At 38.4% G+C, this 20,465-nt stretch overlaps 1 protein-coding gene across 1 annotated transcript in view; it reads left to right on the top strand.

Annotated features, from left to right (window-relative positions):
- Nucleotides 1-20,465, top strand: part of LOC309569128 (cubilin-like) — a gene marked incomplete at both ends in the record, with an annotated part of 322,027 nt that overhangs the window by 146,536 nt on the left and 155,026 nt on the right. Inside the window, 3 exons of the mRNA XM_082274890.1 lie at nt 850-1,030; nt 2,323-2,441; nt 3,797-4,007. Coding sequence (XP_082131016.1) covers nt 850-1,030; nt 2,323-2,441; nt 3,797-4,007 — 511 coding nt within the window. The remainder of the gene's footprint in view (nt 1-849; nt 1,031-2,322; nt 2,442-3,796; nt 4,008-20,465) is intronic.

The following is a 20,465-nucleotide window of genomic DNA, read 5'->3' as shown; positions in this document are numbered from 1 at the left end:
GGCAACTGTGAAGCACCAGATTTCTTTTACCCCACATCTGGTACTGAGGGGATAGTAAGAATGGGGATTTTAGCAGGAACAAAATGGGTCTTGGCTTATTTACATCTCTGGTTCTTACAAGTATGTTACCAATTGTAACAGAATTGCAATATCTACAGATACAGGTTTCTTTGAATTTCTTCAATATAGCATTAAACTAAAGACTTCCATTAAACATTTCTTCCTCCAAATGTGTCTTGTTTAAGCTTATTTGTCTCACTGAAGAAACTACAAGGAAAATCAATGGGAAATACCCACATGTTTTTAAGAGATATCTTAGCTAGAAATGTCTATAGCTACAGAGTTATATAGTCAGTCAGGTTGAAAAAAAGACACAAGTCCATCTGGCTCAACCAATAAAGACAAAAAACAGTAAAGAAAAAACGACCATACAATCCCATATACACAATCCTATACCCGCAGTTGATCCAGAGGAAGGCAAACAACCCCTGCAAAGCATGATCCAATTTGCTACAGCAGGGGAAAAATTCCTTCCTTATCCCCCCAGAGGCAATCGGGTATTTCATGGATCAACTTTACCCATAAATATTAGTACCCAGTTATATTATTTTCACCTAGGAAAGAATCCATGCCTTTTTAAAAGCAATCTAGTGAGCTGGCTGTGAGATCATTTAACAGAAATTAGAATCCTACATATTCCTATTTTTTTTTTCTGAAGCACTTTTCCAGCAATAATATAGTCATCGATTGCATCATATTGCAACTACATGATAACCCAGTTAACAGTTACAGATATGTGATGCTAATGGTTTATTGTAGATTATATATTTTCTTTGTGTTACTTTTTAGGCTTCACTAAATTTCAGTAGCTTTAATATCCAGTCCACTCCTAACTGCGAGTCGGACTACATGAGGATCTATGACGGTCCCACTAAGAACTCTCCTGTGTTGTTGGATAAAATTTGCGGCAGTCAAACCATCCCTCCACCTGGCAGCCAGTGTTCATCTATGCTCTCCAATGTCCCGTTATGTGGGCGAGCCATCAACATGTTCACATACAATGCATGACTGCTGATCCTGTGTTGTACTTGATGATATCTGAGAGACTAAAGCCAGGGGAGCGGCAAAAAGAAGCAGCTTCAGGGACCAGTCATACAGCATGGAGGAAGCCTGTGGGAGAAAGAAATAAGGTAAGCATTTCAACATATTTATCACCTTCTACACCAGGGTTTCTCAAACAAAATAACGAATTATCACTTCAAATGTAGGGGAAATGGTTGCCACCATCCCTTCTATACAAATTCTATACAAAAATTAATTTGTAGTTTTTAAAGGCAACCAAAGACAAAAAATATCCATAAATATTAAGTTAAAAAAGTTTTAATATTTTTTTCCATTACTTAAAAAAAACCTCTCAACCATGGTTCCCTGGAACCCTATGGTTTCTTCAGAAGTTGGTAGGGGTTCCTTGAGCAATGAGAAAGTTCTGCCAATCAGATAAGTTACTTCTGTCCCCATTGATCCTTTTAGCTATCTGGAAGAGGGGAATTCTTCCATGACCACAAGTGTAGACACAGTGGTGTAGTGCTTAGCACTTTCACCTAGCAGCAAAAGGGTCACTGGTTCGAATTCCAACCATGACACTACCTGGAGTTTACATGTTCTCACTGTGCCTCCATGGGTTTTCTGGTTTCCTCCCACACTCCAAAGATATGCTGGTAGGTTGATTGGATCTGGTCTAAATTGGCCCTACTATGTGTAAATATTAATGGGAGTTAGGGACCTTAGATTGTAAGCTCCTTGAGGGCAGGGGCTGATGTGAATGTACAATGTATATGTAAGCGCTGTGTAAATTACAGCACTATATAAGTAACATAAATAAAAAGCAAAGCGTAAGAAGCATTCTTCATACTGACCATCACACTAATGTATCATGAGTTGTAGATAAAGTAACTTTTATCTGGGGTTTTCCCAGAACTGGAAAGCTATTTCAAGGGCACCTCTGTGTTGAAATGGTTGAGAAAGGCTGTTCTAGACTAAAGAAGCAGTTAACCCATGCAGTGGTTGTGCCACTTCTGGTTAAGGCAGAAGACATAACTCTCCCGTTCTTGCTGTGAAGCAGAATTTGGTGCCTGTGTAGGCCATCTCTAGGTCTAAGCTCTGCTATGAGGGTTAGAGAGCGGGGTCCTAGCCTAAGACTAACCTGGAACTCTGAAAGGTAGAATGAACTATGTATATACAGTATATATGCCTAAACATATAATGATGTCATGTACTGTTATGAATCTCTTTACTGTATTGATTATATCTATATTCTCACAGTTCAGTGTGGAGGAACCTTCTTTAACTCTAAAGGCAACTTTGCATCTCCGGGATACCCAGGAAACTACAGTCCAAACATGAATTGTAACTACACCATCACAGCTCCTGTCGGATATAAGGTAAAACAAGATACCTTAATTCTCTCTAATTACTGGACTTCCTAATTCTCTAAAATTGTCACATAGGCAAAACTTTATTGTTGGACAGACACATTACAGTCTGAATATACAACCCGTGTTAAATTCACCAGCGTTTACCATGGCCTACCTGAGTGAATGGAAACTGAATGTATTGTTTAGGCCATTACACGACATGGCTGTTGGCAAATCTAAAGTAGATTGCTCTAAGACTATCTACCACCAAGACTTTCTGGATCATTCCCTAGTGATGACAGGAAGCGTTGGTGGTAATTTGTGAAACTGGCTGAAATCTGGTGGAGTGACATTTGAAATCTGTTTATGAAGCCTTACTTGACTTTCCACAACAGACTCGCTGGCTTGATCACTAAATGAAAATAGAAGCAATAAGGCCTAAAAAAGAAAACTAAAGCAGCCATCAGTGTTAAGCTGCAAAAAATTAAATGTTTGCTCTTGTGTTTAAAACTGCTTTAACCTTCTTAGTGGTATTCCCGAGCGTGGCTCGGGGTTAAATTTCAGAGCCAAAAGCGGTAACCCCGAGCCACACTCGGGGTACCGCCAGAAGCATCGCTGGATCCTGTAAGCAGGGTTACTTACCTTGTCACCGGGATCCAGCGATGTGTCCCGGCGGTGGATCTTCCTCCCGATCCTCTCCGTGCCATGGCTTCCGTCTCCTGCGACGTGACGTTCACAGGGGGGTGGAACCGGCGGCAAATTCAAATGTAAAAACACACCAAACACACTGATACTATTCAAAATAAAAAAAAAATCGCATTAGTTTGCCCCCCAGTGCCCTTTCCTGCAGTTTTACTGTACTTTTTATGTATATATATATATATATATTTATATATACAGTATATATATATATATATATATATATGTATATGTATATATATATATATATATATATATATATATATATATACATAATTCTTGTGAATGAGCAGCCCAAACAAACTGCATACATATATTATATATATATATATATATATAAAATATATGTATACACATATGTATATATATATTTATATATATATATATATATATATATATATATATATATATATATATATATATATATATATATAATGTACACAGTTGGTTTGGGCTGCTCATTCACAAGAATTACATGCAAAATAATGGTACCACTTTCAGCACCTAAAATCCAAAAGAATCATACCGCCAGGGAGGTTAATGTCAATGTTTGGGTAGACAGTAACATCAATGAATTGTAAGCAACAATATGCTCACTCCCTTTTATGCAATACAATTGATTTGTTTGTTCATTTCATGAACACACCGCTGTCATGTTAGTCATAATTTTATTTCTTTTTCAGATTGCTCTGACCATAAGTGACTTCCATGTAGAGTATGGCAGTTTCTGTATGTACGACTATCTAAAACTCTTCATAGATGGTTCACAAAGGGGTCCATTCTGTGGTGATCGCAGCATCCCTGTGTATTACTCCAAAGGCAATTCTATGGTCCTCGTATTCCACAGTGACAAGTCTAACCAGGCCAAGGGCTTCCAAGCCTCTTACACCTTCTGTGAGTAGCTCCGTTCTATCTGCTTATATCTAATATCAGCAATGGATGTTATCAGATAATAGAAGTCCCATTTTTTTTTTCAAAGCAAATTTATCTTGAATTATATTGCCTTTAGGATTTTACAAACATATACTGTATACCTACATATGATAAGCTTCCTATAAAGAATCATATTAGTATGTGGTACAATTTTAGAAATCTTGTAAATCTTTTATATCTGTTTACAAACTACAAATCTTGTATGTTTTAATAGTTTGTAACTATGTATACATAAGGAGCCGCCATTTTGTTTTGATTATTCCAAATGTAGGTTATTCTTCCAGATTTCTTATGTTAGACATTCATTGTGCTTCACTGCTCCTCTCTGACCCTGCAGGTCTATGGTCAGGCCTGACTACATGAAAACTACTGACTGTTTATAAGGTTACATGTGCTAATAGTTATTTATTATAATCAGGAGCAGAAGAGAATTAAACAAAAAAATTATATTTATTTCTTTCAGCCAGCTTAATGAAAGAACATATTGCATAAAGAAATGTAACACTGCTGTGGTGTAAATACAGATTTTGATAGCAGGAGCTCAGTTTACACACACAGCTGAATGATCTTCAATTACAATTAAAAGGAACAAAACTGTGGTGCTAGGCTTTCCTATTAGACGATCCATCAAGCACGGAACACACTGAAAATAAAGCCTCGTACACACGCAACGAATTTCCGCCGACCGGTCGTACGTCTTTTGTCCAGAGTGGTGTCTGTTGGTTGGAATGTGCCTAGACTGCACACGAATTTTCCCGTACGACAGAATTCTACTTCAGAAGTGATGTCATGTGTTGGATTGCTTTCTATGTGTTCTTTCATCTCTGAGCATGACTAGTCTTGCTCATCAGATTTTTCCCCATTGAAATCTGTACTAATGAGACGAAAATCGGACGTGTTTTGACGGAGGACAAAAATTTTATAGCCTGCAAACCAGAATTTTTTTGGCCGAAAAGTCGGAGTCGGTTGTCGGAAGCACCATACTAACAAGCCGAAAATCGGCAGATCGGTCGTCGGACGAAATTTCCCGGCCGAATTTCTACTCGTGTGTACGGGGCTTAAGAAACAGCATACAGTATATTAAATGTTTATATGTAAAATAAAGATTTCATGCAATTAAAATAACAATATAAAAGAAAATTAAATTCAATTGACTAAAACCCACCATAGTCCCCCTTTATGCAGACATGGTGTTCACAAGATCTCTAGTGAAATTGAAATCTGTTAATGAAATACAACGTATCAAAATAAAGACCAACAAGCAAGAAAAGATAACACAATGTGCAAATAATCATCATTTTACCCTTTAATATTCCTAGCAGACAAATACAATGTATTACAATGGGAATGTATGGGCAGATTCTTTTTGAGTATGTGCCATTGAAACTGGATAAATAAATATGTGTAAATGTAGTTCGGGGTCATTTTTATAATATAAATCAATGAGAGTGAGAAAGTGTGAAACAAAAAGATCTATTTATTATTTAAATATGGTTTTAATATTTGCTGACATTGGCCCATCTTTGATTACAGTTCAATAGAAGCGCAACAGATGTCACAAAGAAAAAATCTACCGATTCTGGAAGTAAGGGACATCACTACCGGACACATTGGGAATTTGATGGAGCACGTATAGAAAAGTTCACACATTTTTCCATATATAATGATTGAAGTGGGATTTTTTCTGTGGTATATATGACAGTCTAATCTGATGTTTCCATTTTCTTATTAAAAATAAAATATATTAAGGCATTAATACATCTGTGGTATTATTTTTGAGTGGCATAGTCCCTGATTTCTCAACGGGACTTCAAGTGGACATTGCAGCATAATGAAGTCCATTTATTAGTCCTAACCCCTTCCCTGTGAAATGCACTGCCTAATCATAGTTCAGAAATGGACCTGTAAAGAAAAAAAAGTAGATTATGTACTTAACGGTATCTTGCCTAGATGAGGGTGATGTCACATTCCTTCTAGCAAGATCCTGGGGAATGCAGAACAGCCAAAATCTTGCAAGAAGACGTTTTTGTACTGGGATGAAGTGACTTTTTGCATGATATAGGGTACTTATCACTTCCCAGCAATCCTGCAAGCAATCTTAAAGGATACGTTCACCTTTATTAACATGTTACACATATTCAGGGTGTAACATGTAACATGTGATGAATGCACCGACCTCTGCGCCCCCCTCCTGATCCTTGCTGTGACAGCAGACCAGGGATCTTCTCCCCGTGTCTGGTGCCACAATTCAAAAAAGACACCGTGTTCTCTAAATGGAAAACTACAAGGTCCAGCAGCGTTTGCGGCTGTCAGCTTGTAGTTTTCAATGACCACTACCACAACGCTGTGAGTACTGTGGTAGTTCAATAAAAGAGAAGTATGGGGTTTCTGTTTCTTTTTCCAGAATCATACTTACCTAGGTGGATGCAGCATCAGTCCGATTCTGATGACAAGGCAGAGTTCAAGGCAGACCACCAATCTGTGAGAGGGAAAGATGGAGATCTGGTGTTTCTGCTAAGCAGTAACACGGATCCCTGTTTTCCCCCAGGGCAAGCACATCCCCCACAGTTAGAAAGCACTCCCAGGGAACACATTTACCCTTTGACCACCCCCGATGTTAACCCTTTGCCTGCCAGTGTCATTAGTATAGTGGCAGTACATCTTTCTAGCAGCATATCTCAGTAATTTGTTCCACTCAGCGTTACCTTAACTCTGACCAGTCTCCCAGTCCCTGCTGCTGAAAAACACCCCCACAGCCTGATGTTGCCACCACCATGCTTCACTGTTGGGATGGTATTGGGCAGGTGATGCGCGGTGCCTGGTTTCCTCTAGATCAGTGATGGCGAACCTTGGCACCCCAGATGTTTTGGAACTACATTTCCCATGATGCTCCTGCACTCTGCGTGTAGTTGAGCATCATGGGAAATGTAGTTCAAAAACATCTGGGGTGCCAAGGTTCGCCATCACTGATCTAGATATAACATTCAGATTTTAGGCCAAACAGTTCAATCTTGATTTCAACAGACCAGAGAATCTTGTTCCTCACAGTCTGAAAGTCCTTCTGGTGCTTTTTTACAAACTCTAAGTGGGCTTTCATGTAGTTTGCACTGAGGAGAGGTTTCCGTCTAGCCACTCTGCAAAAAAGACCAGCTCAGTGGACAGCTGCAGTGATGGCTGTCCTTTTGGAACTTTGTCCCATCTCCACACAGGATCTCTGGAGCTCAGTCAGAGTGACCATCAGGTTCTTGGTCACCTCTCTTACTAAGGCCCTTTTTTTTCCAGAGGTTTTCTACTCCATTCTTTTTTCTTTTTTTTTTTAATATATATATAATATTTTTATTATTTTCAAAAACAGGTAACAATACTAAAATTACTTTCACAAAATCTTTCATCAGAGATATATTTTCTACTTCTCCCCAGCAAACTCTTCCCCCCCCCCCCCCTCTCTTCCACCACCTTTCTAATCCTCTCTTGTGCATCCTCCCCTCTCCCTTTAAATTTAAATATTCCTTTCTCTCCCATCTCTCCTATTTATTCAAAATTTCAGCATATCTGCTAGTGTTTGTAAATTCCTTCCATTTTTTCCATTTACTTAAAAAAATATGGTATCGATTCTTCCTCCTTATTTCCTATATATTCCATATTATATGGGTATTCTATTCTTTGAAACCAGTCTCTAATTGTGGGACTCCCCGAATCTAGCCATTTTTTGGGATTGTCCCATTGGCTGCATTTATCAAATTTGGCACTATTGTGCTTTTATATTGCTTTTTTTATTTATCCGATTTGTAAAATAAAAATACCCATGGATCGTCGATGATGTTTTTGTCTGTAATCTCCCCAATAAGACAACTCTGGTTATTTCATGTGTATATTCATGTGACTCCCTATATTTTGGTGGGATCTATACATTCCTATCCAATTGTGTTCCACTTAACGTGTTTTCAATCCTGACCAATCTTTTATCTGAATTTGTTTTTGCCCATTCTATAATTCGTGAAATTATGACGGCTGTGTAATATCTTTTCACTTCTGGTGCAGCAAGCCCCCCTTGTGATTTATCTTTGCTAAGTAGTGTGTACTGTAGCCCTAGGTTTCTTACCTTGCCAGATGAACTTCAACATCATTGTCCTAGCTGTTTTAAAATATGTCAGTGGAATCGCTATTGGTAGCCTTTGAAATTTATAAAAAATTTTGGGGAGGATTACCATTATGACCATGTTTATTTGGCCCAGCCATGAAAGTGGGCGTAATGATATTTTTTTAAAATCTGCTTTTAACTCATTCAGTAAGGGGATGTAGTTGACATGGTATAGATTCTTTGTCGGGTCAACTAGTTTTATTCCCAGGTATTTTAATTCGGACTTTGCCCAAGTAAACGGAAATTCCTGCTGTAAAGCTAGCACTTCTCTCTTGCTAAACCCGATGTTCAAAATTTCTGATTTGAGTGGGTTGATCTTAAAATTTAAAAGTTCCCCGTACTCTTTTAATTCTTTTATTATATTTGGAAGAGTTGTTCTAGGGTTTGTGATATAGAATAGAACATCATCAGCATATGCTGCTACTTTATGTTCTTCTTTACCCCCCCTACTCCCTTAATACCCCTACTATTCCGTATAGTGGCTAATAAAGGTTCCAACGAGAGGACGAACAGCAGTGTCGAGAACAGGCATCCCTGTCTCGTTCCATTATTCATTCCAAAGGGAGGTGAAAAACTTCAGATCACTTTTACCCTTGCTATTAGGTTCTTATATAAAGCTTTTAGCTATTGGATCATTCTGGGACCGATTCCTAGGTCTATTATTGTTTCTAAAGCATAAAGTCCCAATCTACCTTTTTCTATCTTTTTAGATGCTTTTTCTGCATCTATTGACAGCAGTAGATCTGTGGCCCCAATGCCTCTATTTTTATGTAATGGGAGTAGCGTTCTTATTCCATTATCCTTCCCCTCTCTACCTGAACCAAATCCAGTCTGATCAGCATGTATCCAATCAGGCCTCAGATCTTTTAATCTAGTGGTCAACACTTTTGCATATAACTTTGTGTCAGAGTTTAGCGGCGCTATTGGCCTATAACTCGAACACAAAGTTACGTCTTTCCCTTCCTTTGTAATTACCCTTACATACGCTTGTAAAGATTCTACTCTCATTTCCTTTCCTTCTCCTATTCCATTCATATATTTACATAGTTTTGGACCCAATATTTCTTTAAACATCCTATAGTACCGGATCGTAACTCCGTCGGGGCCGGTACTTTTCCCTGTCGCTGAGTTTTTCAGTGCCAACTCTATCTCCCCCTGTGAGATTGGCACTTCTAATCTTTGTAGTTTTTCCGTTGATATTCTGGGTAGGTTTGCTTCCTTTATATATTTTTGTATTCTTTGGTTTCTTTTTTGCTCTATTTCTTGTGACCCCCTCATGCTTTGTTGTGTATAATGCCTCATAGAAGATTTGAAATGCTTTAGCTATTTCTGTTGTTGAGTACACTTTTTCTCCTCTGCTATTTTTTATCTTTTTTATATAATTGATCGACTTTCTGTTCTTGACTATTTTAGATAAATATTTTCCTGTTTTTTTTCCCCATTTATATCTTTCTCTTGCCACTCTGTTAAACGCCCGTCTCGTCTCTTCCTTCGTGAGCTCTTGTAATTCATCCCATTTTACTACTAAGGTCTGGTGTATCTCCGCTTCTATTTTCTTTTTATATTTTTGCTCTAGCTCGTGTATTTCTGTGATCAATCTATTTATATTTAAGGTGCTTTCCTTTTTCTTCCTAGAGCCTATGGAGATCAACACCCCCCCGCCCTAATGTATGCCTTATGGGCTTCCCAGATTGTAGCGTCTGATAAATCAGGGGTTTCATTAGCCAGGAAATATTGTTCCAGTTCTTTTCCTATCATTTTAGCTATTTCCACATCTTGTATCAGTTCTTCATTAGGTCTCTAGATGTTCATGTTTTTCTGAGGCCCTGTAAATTTTATTTTCATCATTACTGGAACATGGTCTGACAAAGTCATAGTTCCTATTGAAGTATTTTCTATTAATTCTAGCAACCTATGCTCAATCATTATATAATCTAATCTTGAGTTCGTCCCATGAACAGGAGAAAAAAAGAAGTAGTCTTTCTCCCAAGGGTGTTGGATTCTCCCCGCATCCACCAACTGACTGTTAAAAAAAAAAATTCTCACCATCCTCAATTCGTGTCCGACTGTCCCCTGTGCATGAGACGTACAATCTAAGAGTGGGTCTAGGCAAAAGTTAAAATCCTCTGCCAGAATCACAATTCCGTTTTTAAGCTGTATCAGCTTTTCCAATACTTTTTTCAAGTATCCTTTTGGATCCATTTTTATTTGGACAATAGATATTTGCTACTGTGCATTCTGTCCCCTGAAATTGTCCCTTCAAAAATATAACCGTCCTTCTGGATCAACTAGTCTATCTTCCAAGGAAAATCTTTAAAATCTTACATCCTTTGCTAAACCAATTGCCCCTTCCTTAACTCTCTTAGCTGGGGAGTCCCCGTAGTACCATACCGGAAAATATTTTGAGAATAATTTCACATTTGTATCTTGTGCTATATGTGTCTCCTGTAGGAATTTTATGTCAGCAGAATAGAGTTTAAGTTCCTCTAATGTCTATGTCTCTTGTCTCTTGATTGGCAGATGACCCACATTTGATTGTCCTAAGATTCGAGAATATTGGCAGAAGGTGCAACAACGTATTGAGGAGATTACAGATGAAAACATTATCGACGATTCATGGGGATGTTTATTTCACAAGTCGGATAAATCAAAAAAGCAATATAAAAGCACAATAGTGTCAAATTTGCACTATAAATGCAGCCAAGGTGGCAATCCCAAAACAATGGTTAGATCCAGAGAGCCCTACAATTAGAGACTGGTTTAAAATAATAAAATACACATATAATATGGAATATTTAGGAAATAAAGAGGAGGAATCGATACCAAGTTTCTTAAATAAATGGAACAAATTGAAGGAATTTACGAACACTAGCAGCTATGCGAAAATTTTGATAAAATAGGAGAGAGGGAGGGACAAGAATATGTAAGTCTAAAGGAAGAGAGGAGGACTCACAAGAGAGGATTAGAAGTGTGGTGGAAAAAAAAAAGGGGGGGGAGGGTTTGCTGGGGAGAAGAAAAAATATATCTGTGATGAAAAATTTTGTGAAAGAAATTTTAATATCGTTAACTGTTTTTGAAAACGAATAAAAATATTATTAAAAAAAAAAAAAAAGAATGGAGTAGAAACCCTCTAAAAAACCCTCATTCCGAATATTGGGGATATTTTTGTGTACTGCTTCCCACCTCCCCCTGTTCTCCTCTCTCCCTTTTTCTTTTTCTTTTTCTTTTGTAGTACCTGCTGACTTTGTCACAAAAAAGATATAGGTTTTTAAGGTATGGTCCATTACCCACCAGATATACCCCCACCAATTTGATGTTGAAGGGTATACTGGATGTTTCACCACACGTGCAAACATTCTTGGTGCCTAGATGGCCGTATCTGGCTTGGTATTGCTTCTATGTGATAGAATTGGTTAGCATAGATAGAATTGTAATTTTGAGCTGTATATATGTATGTAAATGTATAAAATCGATTTTTATGTATATTTAAAATTTTTATTTTTTTCTTTAAATGTGACAATCAAAATTGTTGAGGGTACCTTAGCAGAGTGAAAATTATCCTTTGTTCTGCTAAATACGTAGGACCTCCAATCTATGAAATAGCATGTCACGTCTCTGTACAACCTGTTGAGCTGCTAATTTGCTTGTTTTTACTGTATATTGTAGTTTCTCTACATATTTTTAAATGACTTTACAATATTAAAATGTTTAATGATTTTACAAATTCATGACTGTTTGTTCACCACACATGACAATCCCACATCCTTAAAAGTCCTTTTACTCATAAGAATGGCTATCTAGCCTTTCTCATTTCTTGATCTTGAACTGTGCCATTCTACTTGGTCTCAGTGTGCCTTTTCTCCACCTTTGGGTACTAACCAATTGGCTTCACCCACATTGTAAATAATTGCATGGTGTGACATCCCTATCCTTCTTTCAAGCAATGTTACTTTGGTTGACGTAAATATTTTTGGCAATTAAATTAACACTACTTCAGCCCCGGAAGGTTTACCCCTCTTCATGAACAGGCCATATTTAGGGATATGGCACTGCCTTATTTTAACTGACACCTGTACGGTCGTACGACACTGTACCCAAATAAATTGATGTCTTTTTTTCCCACAAGTAGAGATTTATTTTGCTGGTATTTGATCACCTCTGCGGTTTTTATTTTTTGCGCTAAATACAATTAAAAAAAATATATATATATTTTTTACTTTATGCTTTAAAACATACCCAATAAAAAATTTAAAAAATCTAATTTCTTCATCAATTTAGGCTAATATGTATTCTGCTACATGTTTTGGTAAAAAAAAATCCCAATAAACGTATGTTGATAGGTTTGCGCACAAATTATAGCATCTACAAACTATGGGATATTTTTATGGAATTTTTCTTTATTTTATTTTTTTTTAATTAGTAGTGGGGGTGATCAGCATTTTTTAGAGGGACTGTGACGTTGCGGCAAACAAATTGGACACTTCTTTTGGCAGCATTGGTTTTAGGGGAGATCTGTATGAGTTGGCTTACAGGTATGTTGCGGGGTGGACACTGGGGATGTTTTTTTCGAATGCACTCTTTTTTGCATGTATAGATTAATGGATATTTTGCAATCTATGTAATTTTGTAATCATATTGACTGAATGTTATGCCTTTCAGGAGTGATGTATTAATTCCCTGATGAAGATATCTATATGTATTGCTATCGAAACTCTTTGGAACTATATACCACTCCAATCAGTAGTCCAACAATTTTTCATCTTTATTTGTATTTTTATTCATATTTTTTTGTCTATGTAACACCAAATGTATGTTGAATATGTGTTTATACACCTTTATTGATACCTGCATGGTTATTGCCAAAAAAAATAAATATTATTTTTTTACTATATCCTATTGGATGACACCTTAATTGGAATTGGTTGCCATAAAGTCCCACCAAATAGAGGGTTTCTCCATATAACGACAAATTGGACACTAACCTACACTTTTTACACTTTTTTTGGGGACAGTGATAGTGATCAGTGCTAGAAATATGCAATGTCCTTATACTAATGACACTGGCAGGAAAGGGGTTAACATCAGGAGTAATCGAAGGCTTAAATATGTTCCCTGGGAGTACTTTCTAACTGTGGGGGATGTGGTTGCACTGGCGGAAGACCGGGATCCGTGTTACTGCTTAGCAGAAACACGAGATCTCCATCTTTCCCTCTCACAGAATGGTGGTCTGCCTTGGACTCTGCCTTGCCATCAGAATCGGACTGATGCTGCATCCACCTAGGTAAGAATGAGTCCGGGAAAAAACAGAAACCCCATACTTCTCTTTTATTGAACTACCACAGTGCTCACATCGTTGTGGTAGTTCATTGAAAACTACAAGCTGACAGCCGCAAAGGCTTCTGGACCTCGTAGTTTTCCATTCAGAGAACACTGTGTATTTCTTTGAATTGTGGCAGCAGACACGGGGAGAAGATCCCTGGTCTGCTGTCACAGCAAGGATCAGGAGGTGGGGGGTGCAGGGTCCGGTGCATTCATCACATTTTACATGTTACACCCTGAATATATGTAACATGTTAATAAAGATGAACATATCCTTTAACATTGCCTGCAGGATTGTTGGGAAGTGAAAAGTACCCGATATCATGCACTTCATCCCAGTACAAAAATTTATTTTTGCAAGATTTTGGCTGTTGTGCATTCCCCAGGATCTTGCTAGAAGGAATGTGACATCACCCTCGTCTAGGTAAGATACGGTTAAGCACATAATCTACTTTTTTTTTCTTTACAGGTCCATTTTGAGCTATGATTAGGCAGTGCATTTCACAGGGAAGGGGTTGTCCACTTTAAGTCCTGTTGAGAAATCAGGGACTATGCCACTCATAAATAATACCACAGATGCATTAATGTTTTAGTATATTTTATTTGTAATACGAAAATGGAAACATCATATATAGCACAGAAAAAAATCCCACTTTAATCATTATATATCTTCAAATGTGTGAACATTTCTATACGTGCTCCATCAAATTCGCAATGTGTCCTGCAGTGATGTCACTTCCTTCCAGAACCGGTAGATTTCCTCTTTGTGACATCTGTTGCGCTTCTATTGAACTGTAATTGAAGATGGGCCAATGTCAGCAAATATTAAAACCATATTTAAATAATAATTTGATCTTTTTGTTTCACACTTTATTATTGATTTATATTTAAAAACATGACCAAACTTTATTTACATTATTACATTTACATTGATTTATTTATCCACTATCAATGGCCCTTATTAAAATAGAATCTGCCCATACATTCCCTTTTGTATTTGTCTGCTAGGAATATTAAAGGGTAAAATGATGATTATTTGCACATTGTGTTACCTTTTCTTGCTTGTTGGTCTTTATTTTGATACGTTGTATTTCATTAACAGATTTCAATTTCACTAGAGGTCATGTGAATATCATGTCTGCATAAAGGGGGACTATGGTGGGTTTTAGTCAATAGAATTCCATTTTCTTTTATATTGTTATTTTAATTGCATGAAATCTTTATTTTACATGTAAACATTTAATATACTGTATGCTGTTTCTTATTTTCAGTGTGTTCCGTGCTTGATGGGTCGTCTAAGGCCCCTTTCACACACGCTGTCCGTTTGTCCGTTTTTCATCCATCCGTTGACGGATGAAAAACAGACATCAATGCATCTCTATGTAAAAACGGATGACAACGGATGAAAGACGGATAACAACTGACGAAAAATGGATAACAACTGACGAAAAACGGATGACAACTGACGTAGTGTGAAAGGGGCCTAATAGAAAAGCCTAGCACCAATTTTGTTCCTTTTAATTGTAATTGAAGATCATTCAGCTGTGTGTGTAAACTGAGCTCCTGCTATTAAAATCTGTATTTACACCACGGCAGTGTTACATTTCTTTATGCAATATGTTTTTTCATTAAGCTGGCTGAAAGAAATAAATATCATTTTTTTTATTCTCTTCTGCTCCTGATTATAATAAATAACTATTAGCACATGTAACCTTATAAACAGTCAGTAGTTTTCATGTAGTCACATGGAAGAAAAATATATTTAAAATATATTTTTAAAAAAATTCATTTTTTTCCCCCAAATATATTAGAAATATATTTGAAATGCTAAAATTTTGGCTATATTCAATATATTTCAAAAAAAATTTCCCTAAATATATTGGAAATATATTTGAAATGCTACAATTTTGGCCATATTCAATATATTTCTAAAAATTGTTCCCTAAATATATTGGAAATATATTTTTCTTCCATATGGGTAGTCAGGCCTGACCATAGACCTGCAGAGAGGAGCAGTGAAGCACAATGAATGTCTAACATAAGAAAACTGGAAGTACAACCTACATTTGGAATAAGCAAAACAAAAATGGCGGCTCCTTATGTACACATAGTCACAAACTATTAAAACATACAAGATTTTTAGTTTGTAAACAGATAAAAAAAATGTACAAGATTTAAAAAATTGTTCTACATACTAATACGATTATTTATAGGAAGCTTATCATATGTAGGTATACAGTATATGTTTGTAAAATCATAAAGGTTATATAATTCAAAATAAATTTGCTTTAGAAAAAAAAAAGGAATTCTATTATCTGATATCATCCATTGCTGATATTAGATATAAGCAGATAGAACGGAGCTACTCACAGAAGGTGTAAGAGACTTGGAAGCCCTTGGCCTGCTTAGACTTGTCACTGCGGAATACGAGGACCATAGAATTGCCTTTGGAGTAATACACAGGGATGCTGCGATCACCACAGAATGGACCCCTTTGTGTACCATCCATGAAGAGTATTAGATAGTCGTACATACAGAAACTGCCAAACTCTACATGGAAGTCACTTATGGTCAGAGCAATCTGAAAAAGAAATAAAATTATGACTAACATGGCAGCGGTGTGTTCATGAAATAAACAAAAAAATATATTTTATTGCATAAAAGCGAGTGAGTATATTGTTGCTTACAATTCATTGATGTTACAGTCTACCCAAACTACTATTTGACATTAAAACAGTATTAGACCCAAGAGCAAACATGTATTTTATTACAGCTTAACACTGATGTATGATTTAGTTTTCTTTTTAGGCTTATTTCCTTTAAATCCAAAATCCATACCGGGCCCTTGGGTTCTAGTACACATTTTAAGGGGAACTCCACGCCAAAATGGCGTGGAGTTCTCCGAGCATGCAGCCTGGCAGGTCAGGAAAGGGGGGGGCGAGCGAGCGCCCCCCCTCCTGTACCATATCAAACTGCTTGCCTTCAATATGGGAGGGTGCTTTGGGGACAAGGGTCTCTTCCCGACAACCCTAGGCTGTGGTTGTGGGGGTCTGCGGGTTGGGGGCTTATCGGAATCTGGAATCTTTAACAAGGAGGCCCCCAGATGCCGCCCCCCCCCCCCGTGTGAATGGGTATCGGGTACATTGTACCCCTACCCATTTACCAAAAAAGTGTACAAAAGGGAAAACCACAGAACAAGTCCTTTATTAAAAAAAAAAAAAATAGTGTCCCTCAATGTAAATCCATCGTAAATCATGACGCCCGCCGACCTGAAAAATAGAAAAAAATGTCAAAAACGCTTCACCTCTTCTGAGGCTACACGCCGTATGGCACTCTTCAGCTTTGACAGTTCTTTTATAGGCAAAGGGTGGGACCACCCCTTATGACATCACATGACGTCATGTGAATGGGTAGGGGTACGATGTACCCGATACCCATTCACATAGGGGGGAGGGATCTGGTGGCTTCCAGATTCCGATAAGCCCCCCCACCCGCAGAACCCCACAACCACAGCCCAGGTTTGTCAGGAAGAGGCTCTTGTCCCCATCAACATGGGGACAAGGTGCTTTGGGGGGCATCCCAAAGCACCCTCCCCATTTTGAGGGCAAGTGGCCTGGTATGGTTCAAGAGAGGGGGGGGGCGCTCGCTACGTTACAGAAGGCTCCATACCTCATACAGATGCGCCACTTTACTGGACCCCCCCCCCCCCGGCATGATATTTAAATTAATTTTCATTTTTATTATTTCACATTAAGCATAATTAAAATCAGTAAATCACTGCTCCTGTAAAAACAATTGTTTTAAAAAATGTTTTTTGCATTGATACATGTCCCCCAGGGCAGTACCCGGGTCCCCATACACTTTTTGTGGCAATAACTTGCATATAAGCCTTTAAAATTAGGACTTTTGATTTTTCATCTTTGTGTCCTGTAGACTTTAATAAAGTTTGCATGTTCACTAAAACTTTTTCCCTGTTCGAGATGTTCTGGTGCGAACCGAACAGGGGGGGGGGGGGGGTGTTCGGCTCATCATCACTACTCATTCATGCAGAGTAATGTCTCACTAATACAGGAGGTGTGTTACTGGCCAGATCACCAGGTGAAAACAGAGGAGAAAAAAGCCAAAGAAAAGAAAACTGATGCAGCTGTCACATCTAATGATTAGGGATGGGCCGAACACCTCCCTGTTCAGTTCGATGCAGAACATTCCGAACAGGGAACATTTTTTAACCCAAACGGCGAACCCAATTGAAGTTAAGGGGAGCCGAACAGGAAAAATCAAAAGTGCCCATTTTGAAGGCTTATATGCAAGTAATTGCCCATAAAAGAGGTAAGCAGGTCTGGGTACTGCCCTGGGGGACATATATCCAAAAAAAAATCTAAAAGCAATCGTTTTTTCAGGAGCAGTGATTTTAATTATGCTTAAAGTGCAACAATAAAAATGAAAAATTCCTTTAAATGTCATGCCGGGGGGGGGGACCCCTTTAGGCGAAGTCCAGCCTGGAGGGAAAAAATTAAAAGTCAGCAGCTACAAATACTGTAGCTGCTCACTTTTAATATAAGGACACTTTTCTGTCCAGGGGGCCCATAATGTCAGCACCCGAAGCCGAACCGTCCATTAGCTTCAGATGCAGGTGCCGGCCTCCCTCCTAAGAGAAACAGTAAATTAAGCATTGCGACTTACTTAATGGTCCCGCTGTCTTCTGGGACTTCTGTGTGTCTCCCAGAAGGCAGCAGGGGGAGGGAGGAAGGGCTGCAAATGATGTAGGTCACCACGGCGCCCTTACCCGGAAGTGGGAGCGGGTACCTGTTTTTTACAGGGATCCACTGCCCTCTCCCCCCTGAAATGTGCCAAATGTGGCACCGGAGGGGGGGAGGAAGCAGTAAAGCGGAGCGCATCTGTAGCATGTATAAAACATGCTACAGCAAAAAATTAAATTTCAAAAGAAAGTGACATTTCTAAAGAAAAAAAACAAGAGTCAAATCCCATTGAAAATTGCAGGCACCTGGCTATTAGAAAAATAAAGAAAAAAATGGCATGGGGCCCCCCAGTCCATACCAGACCGATCAGATGCCCGTCGGACCTGAAAAATAGAAAAAAATAAAAATCCTCTCGCCTCTTGGGAGGCCTCCCGCCGTATGCCGGCGCTGTACTTTGAGGTTTCTTATATAGCCAAGGAGCACGGCCACCCAGCTATGTCACCTGATGTCACATGACCTCACCTGAAATTTAATATATTTTGGTTTCAATACCACCTTAGGAATTTCCCTACACATAAAAGGCAGTGCTTGGGAATGTTGTTGGAAAACGGAAGCAAGAAGATCTGCTGTGCTCCTCCTACATTACTGGCTGCTTTCTTTGTCATTTACCCATCTACAATAGACTCAAGAAACTCATCAACCCCTTCTTTCCTCTCCCCTTGTGCTCCTGTTACTCTTGCCAACAGCAATGTAGTGTAATGGCCTAAACAATACATTCAGTTTCCACTCACTCAGGTAGGCCCTGGTAAACGCTGGTGAATTTAAAGGGGGTTGTACATTCAGACTGTAATGTGTCTGTCAAATATTAAAGTTTTGCCTGTGTGACAATTTCAGAGAATAAGGAAGTCCAGTAAATTAGGGAGAATTTTTAAGGTATCTTGTTTTACCTTATATCCAACAGGAGCTGTGATGGTGTAGTTACAATTCATATTCGGACTGTAGTTTCCTGGGTATCCCGGAGATGCAAAGTTGCCTTTAGAGTTAAAGAAAGTCCCTCCACACTGAACTGTGAGAATATAGATATAATCAATACAGTAAAGATATTCATAATAGTATATGACATCATTGTATGTTTAGGCATATATACTGTATATACATAGTTCATTCTCCCTTTCAGAGTTCCAGGTTGGTCTTAGGCTATGACTCCACTCTCTAACCCTCATAGCAGAGCTTAGACCTAGAGATGGCCTACACAGGCACCAAATTCTGATTCACAGCAAGAAGGGGAGAGTTATATGTTCTTCCTTACCCAGAAGTGGCACCACCACTGCATGGGTTAACTGCTTCTTTAGTCTAGAACAGCCTTTCTCAACCATTTCAACACAGAGGAGCCCTTGAAACAACTTTCCAGTCTCAGAGAACCCCAGATAAAAGTTACTATATCTACAACTCATGATACATTAGTGTGATGGTCAGTGGGAAGAATGCTCCTTACACTTGTGGTCATTTGGAAGAATTTCCCCTTTAAGATAGCTAAAAGGGTCAATGGTGACAGAAATAAATTATCTGATTGGCAGAACTTTCTCATTGCTCAAGGAATCCCTACAAACCTCAGGAGAAACCCAAGGGTTTTAGGGAACCCTGGTTGAGAGTTTTTTTTTTAATGTAATGGAAATAAAACAATGTAAAACTTTTTTTAACTTAATATATATATGGATATTTTTTGTCTTTGGTTGCCTTCAAAATCCTAAAATAATTTTTGTATGGAATTTGTATAGAAGGGATAGTGGCAACTATGTCCTACATTTGAAGTGATAATTCGTTATTTTGGTTGAGAAACCCTAGATGGTGATAAATATGTTCAAATGCTTACCTTATTTCTTTCCCCCGACAGGCTTCCTCCATGCTGTATAACCGGTCCCTGAAGCTGCTTCTTTATTCCATCCCCCTGGCTGTAGCCTCTTAGATGTCATCAAGTACAACACAGGATCAGCAGTCATGCATTGTATGTGAACATGTTGAGGGCTTGCCCACATACTGGGACATTGGAGAGCATAGATGAACATTGGCTGCCAGGGTAAGATTGTGAACTTTTCCAATCTTCCCTAAGCATAGCAAGCATTCAACCCTTGCAGTGCTGGGGAAAAGGAGCCTGGTCCTTGCACTCTACTCTTCAGAATTTTGGATGACATTGTCAACCACATAGAAGTCCATGGGAGTTTGCCAACTTTCTAGTTTTGCAGTAGAGCAGAGAGCGAG

This window comes from Pelophylax lessonae, assembly GCF_965119305.1.
Source record: "Pelophylax lessonae genome assembly, chromosome: 13".
Lineage (NCBI taxonomy): Eukaryota > Metazoa > Chordata > Amphibia > Anura > Ranidae > Pelophylax > Pelophylax lessonae.
The sequence above is the reverse complement of the archived record's forward strand: the minus strand, read 5'-3'. Positions and strand labels throughout refer to the sequence as shown.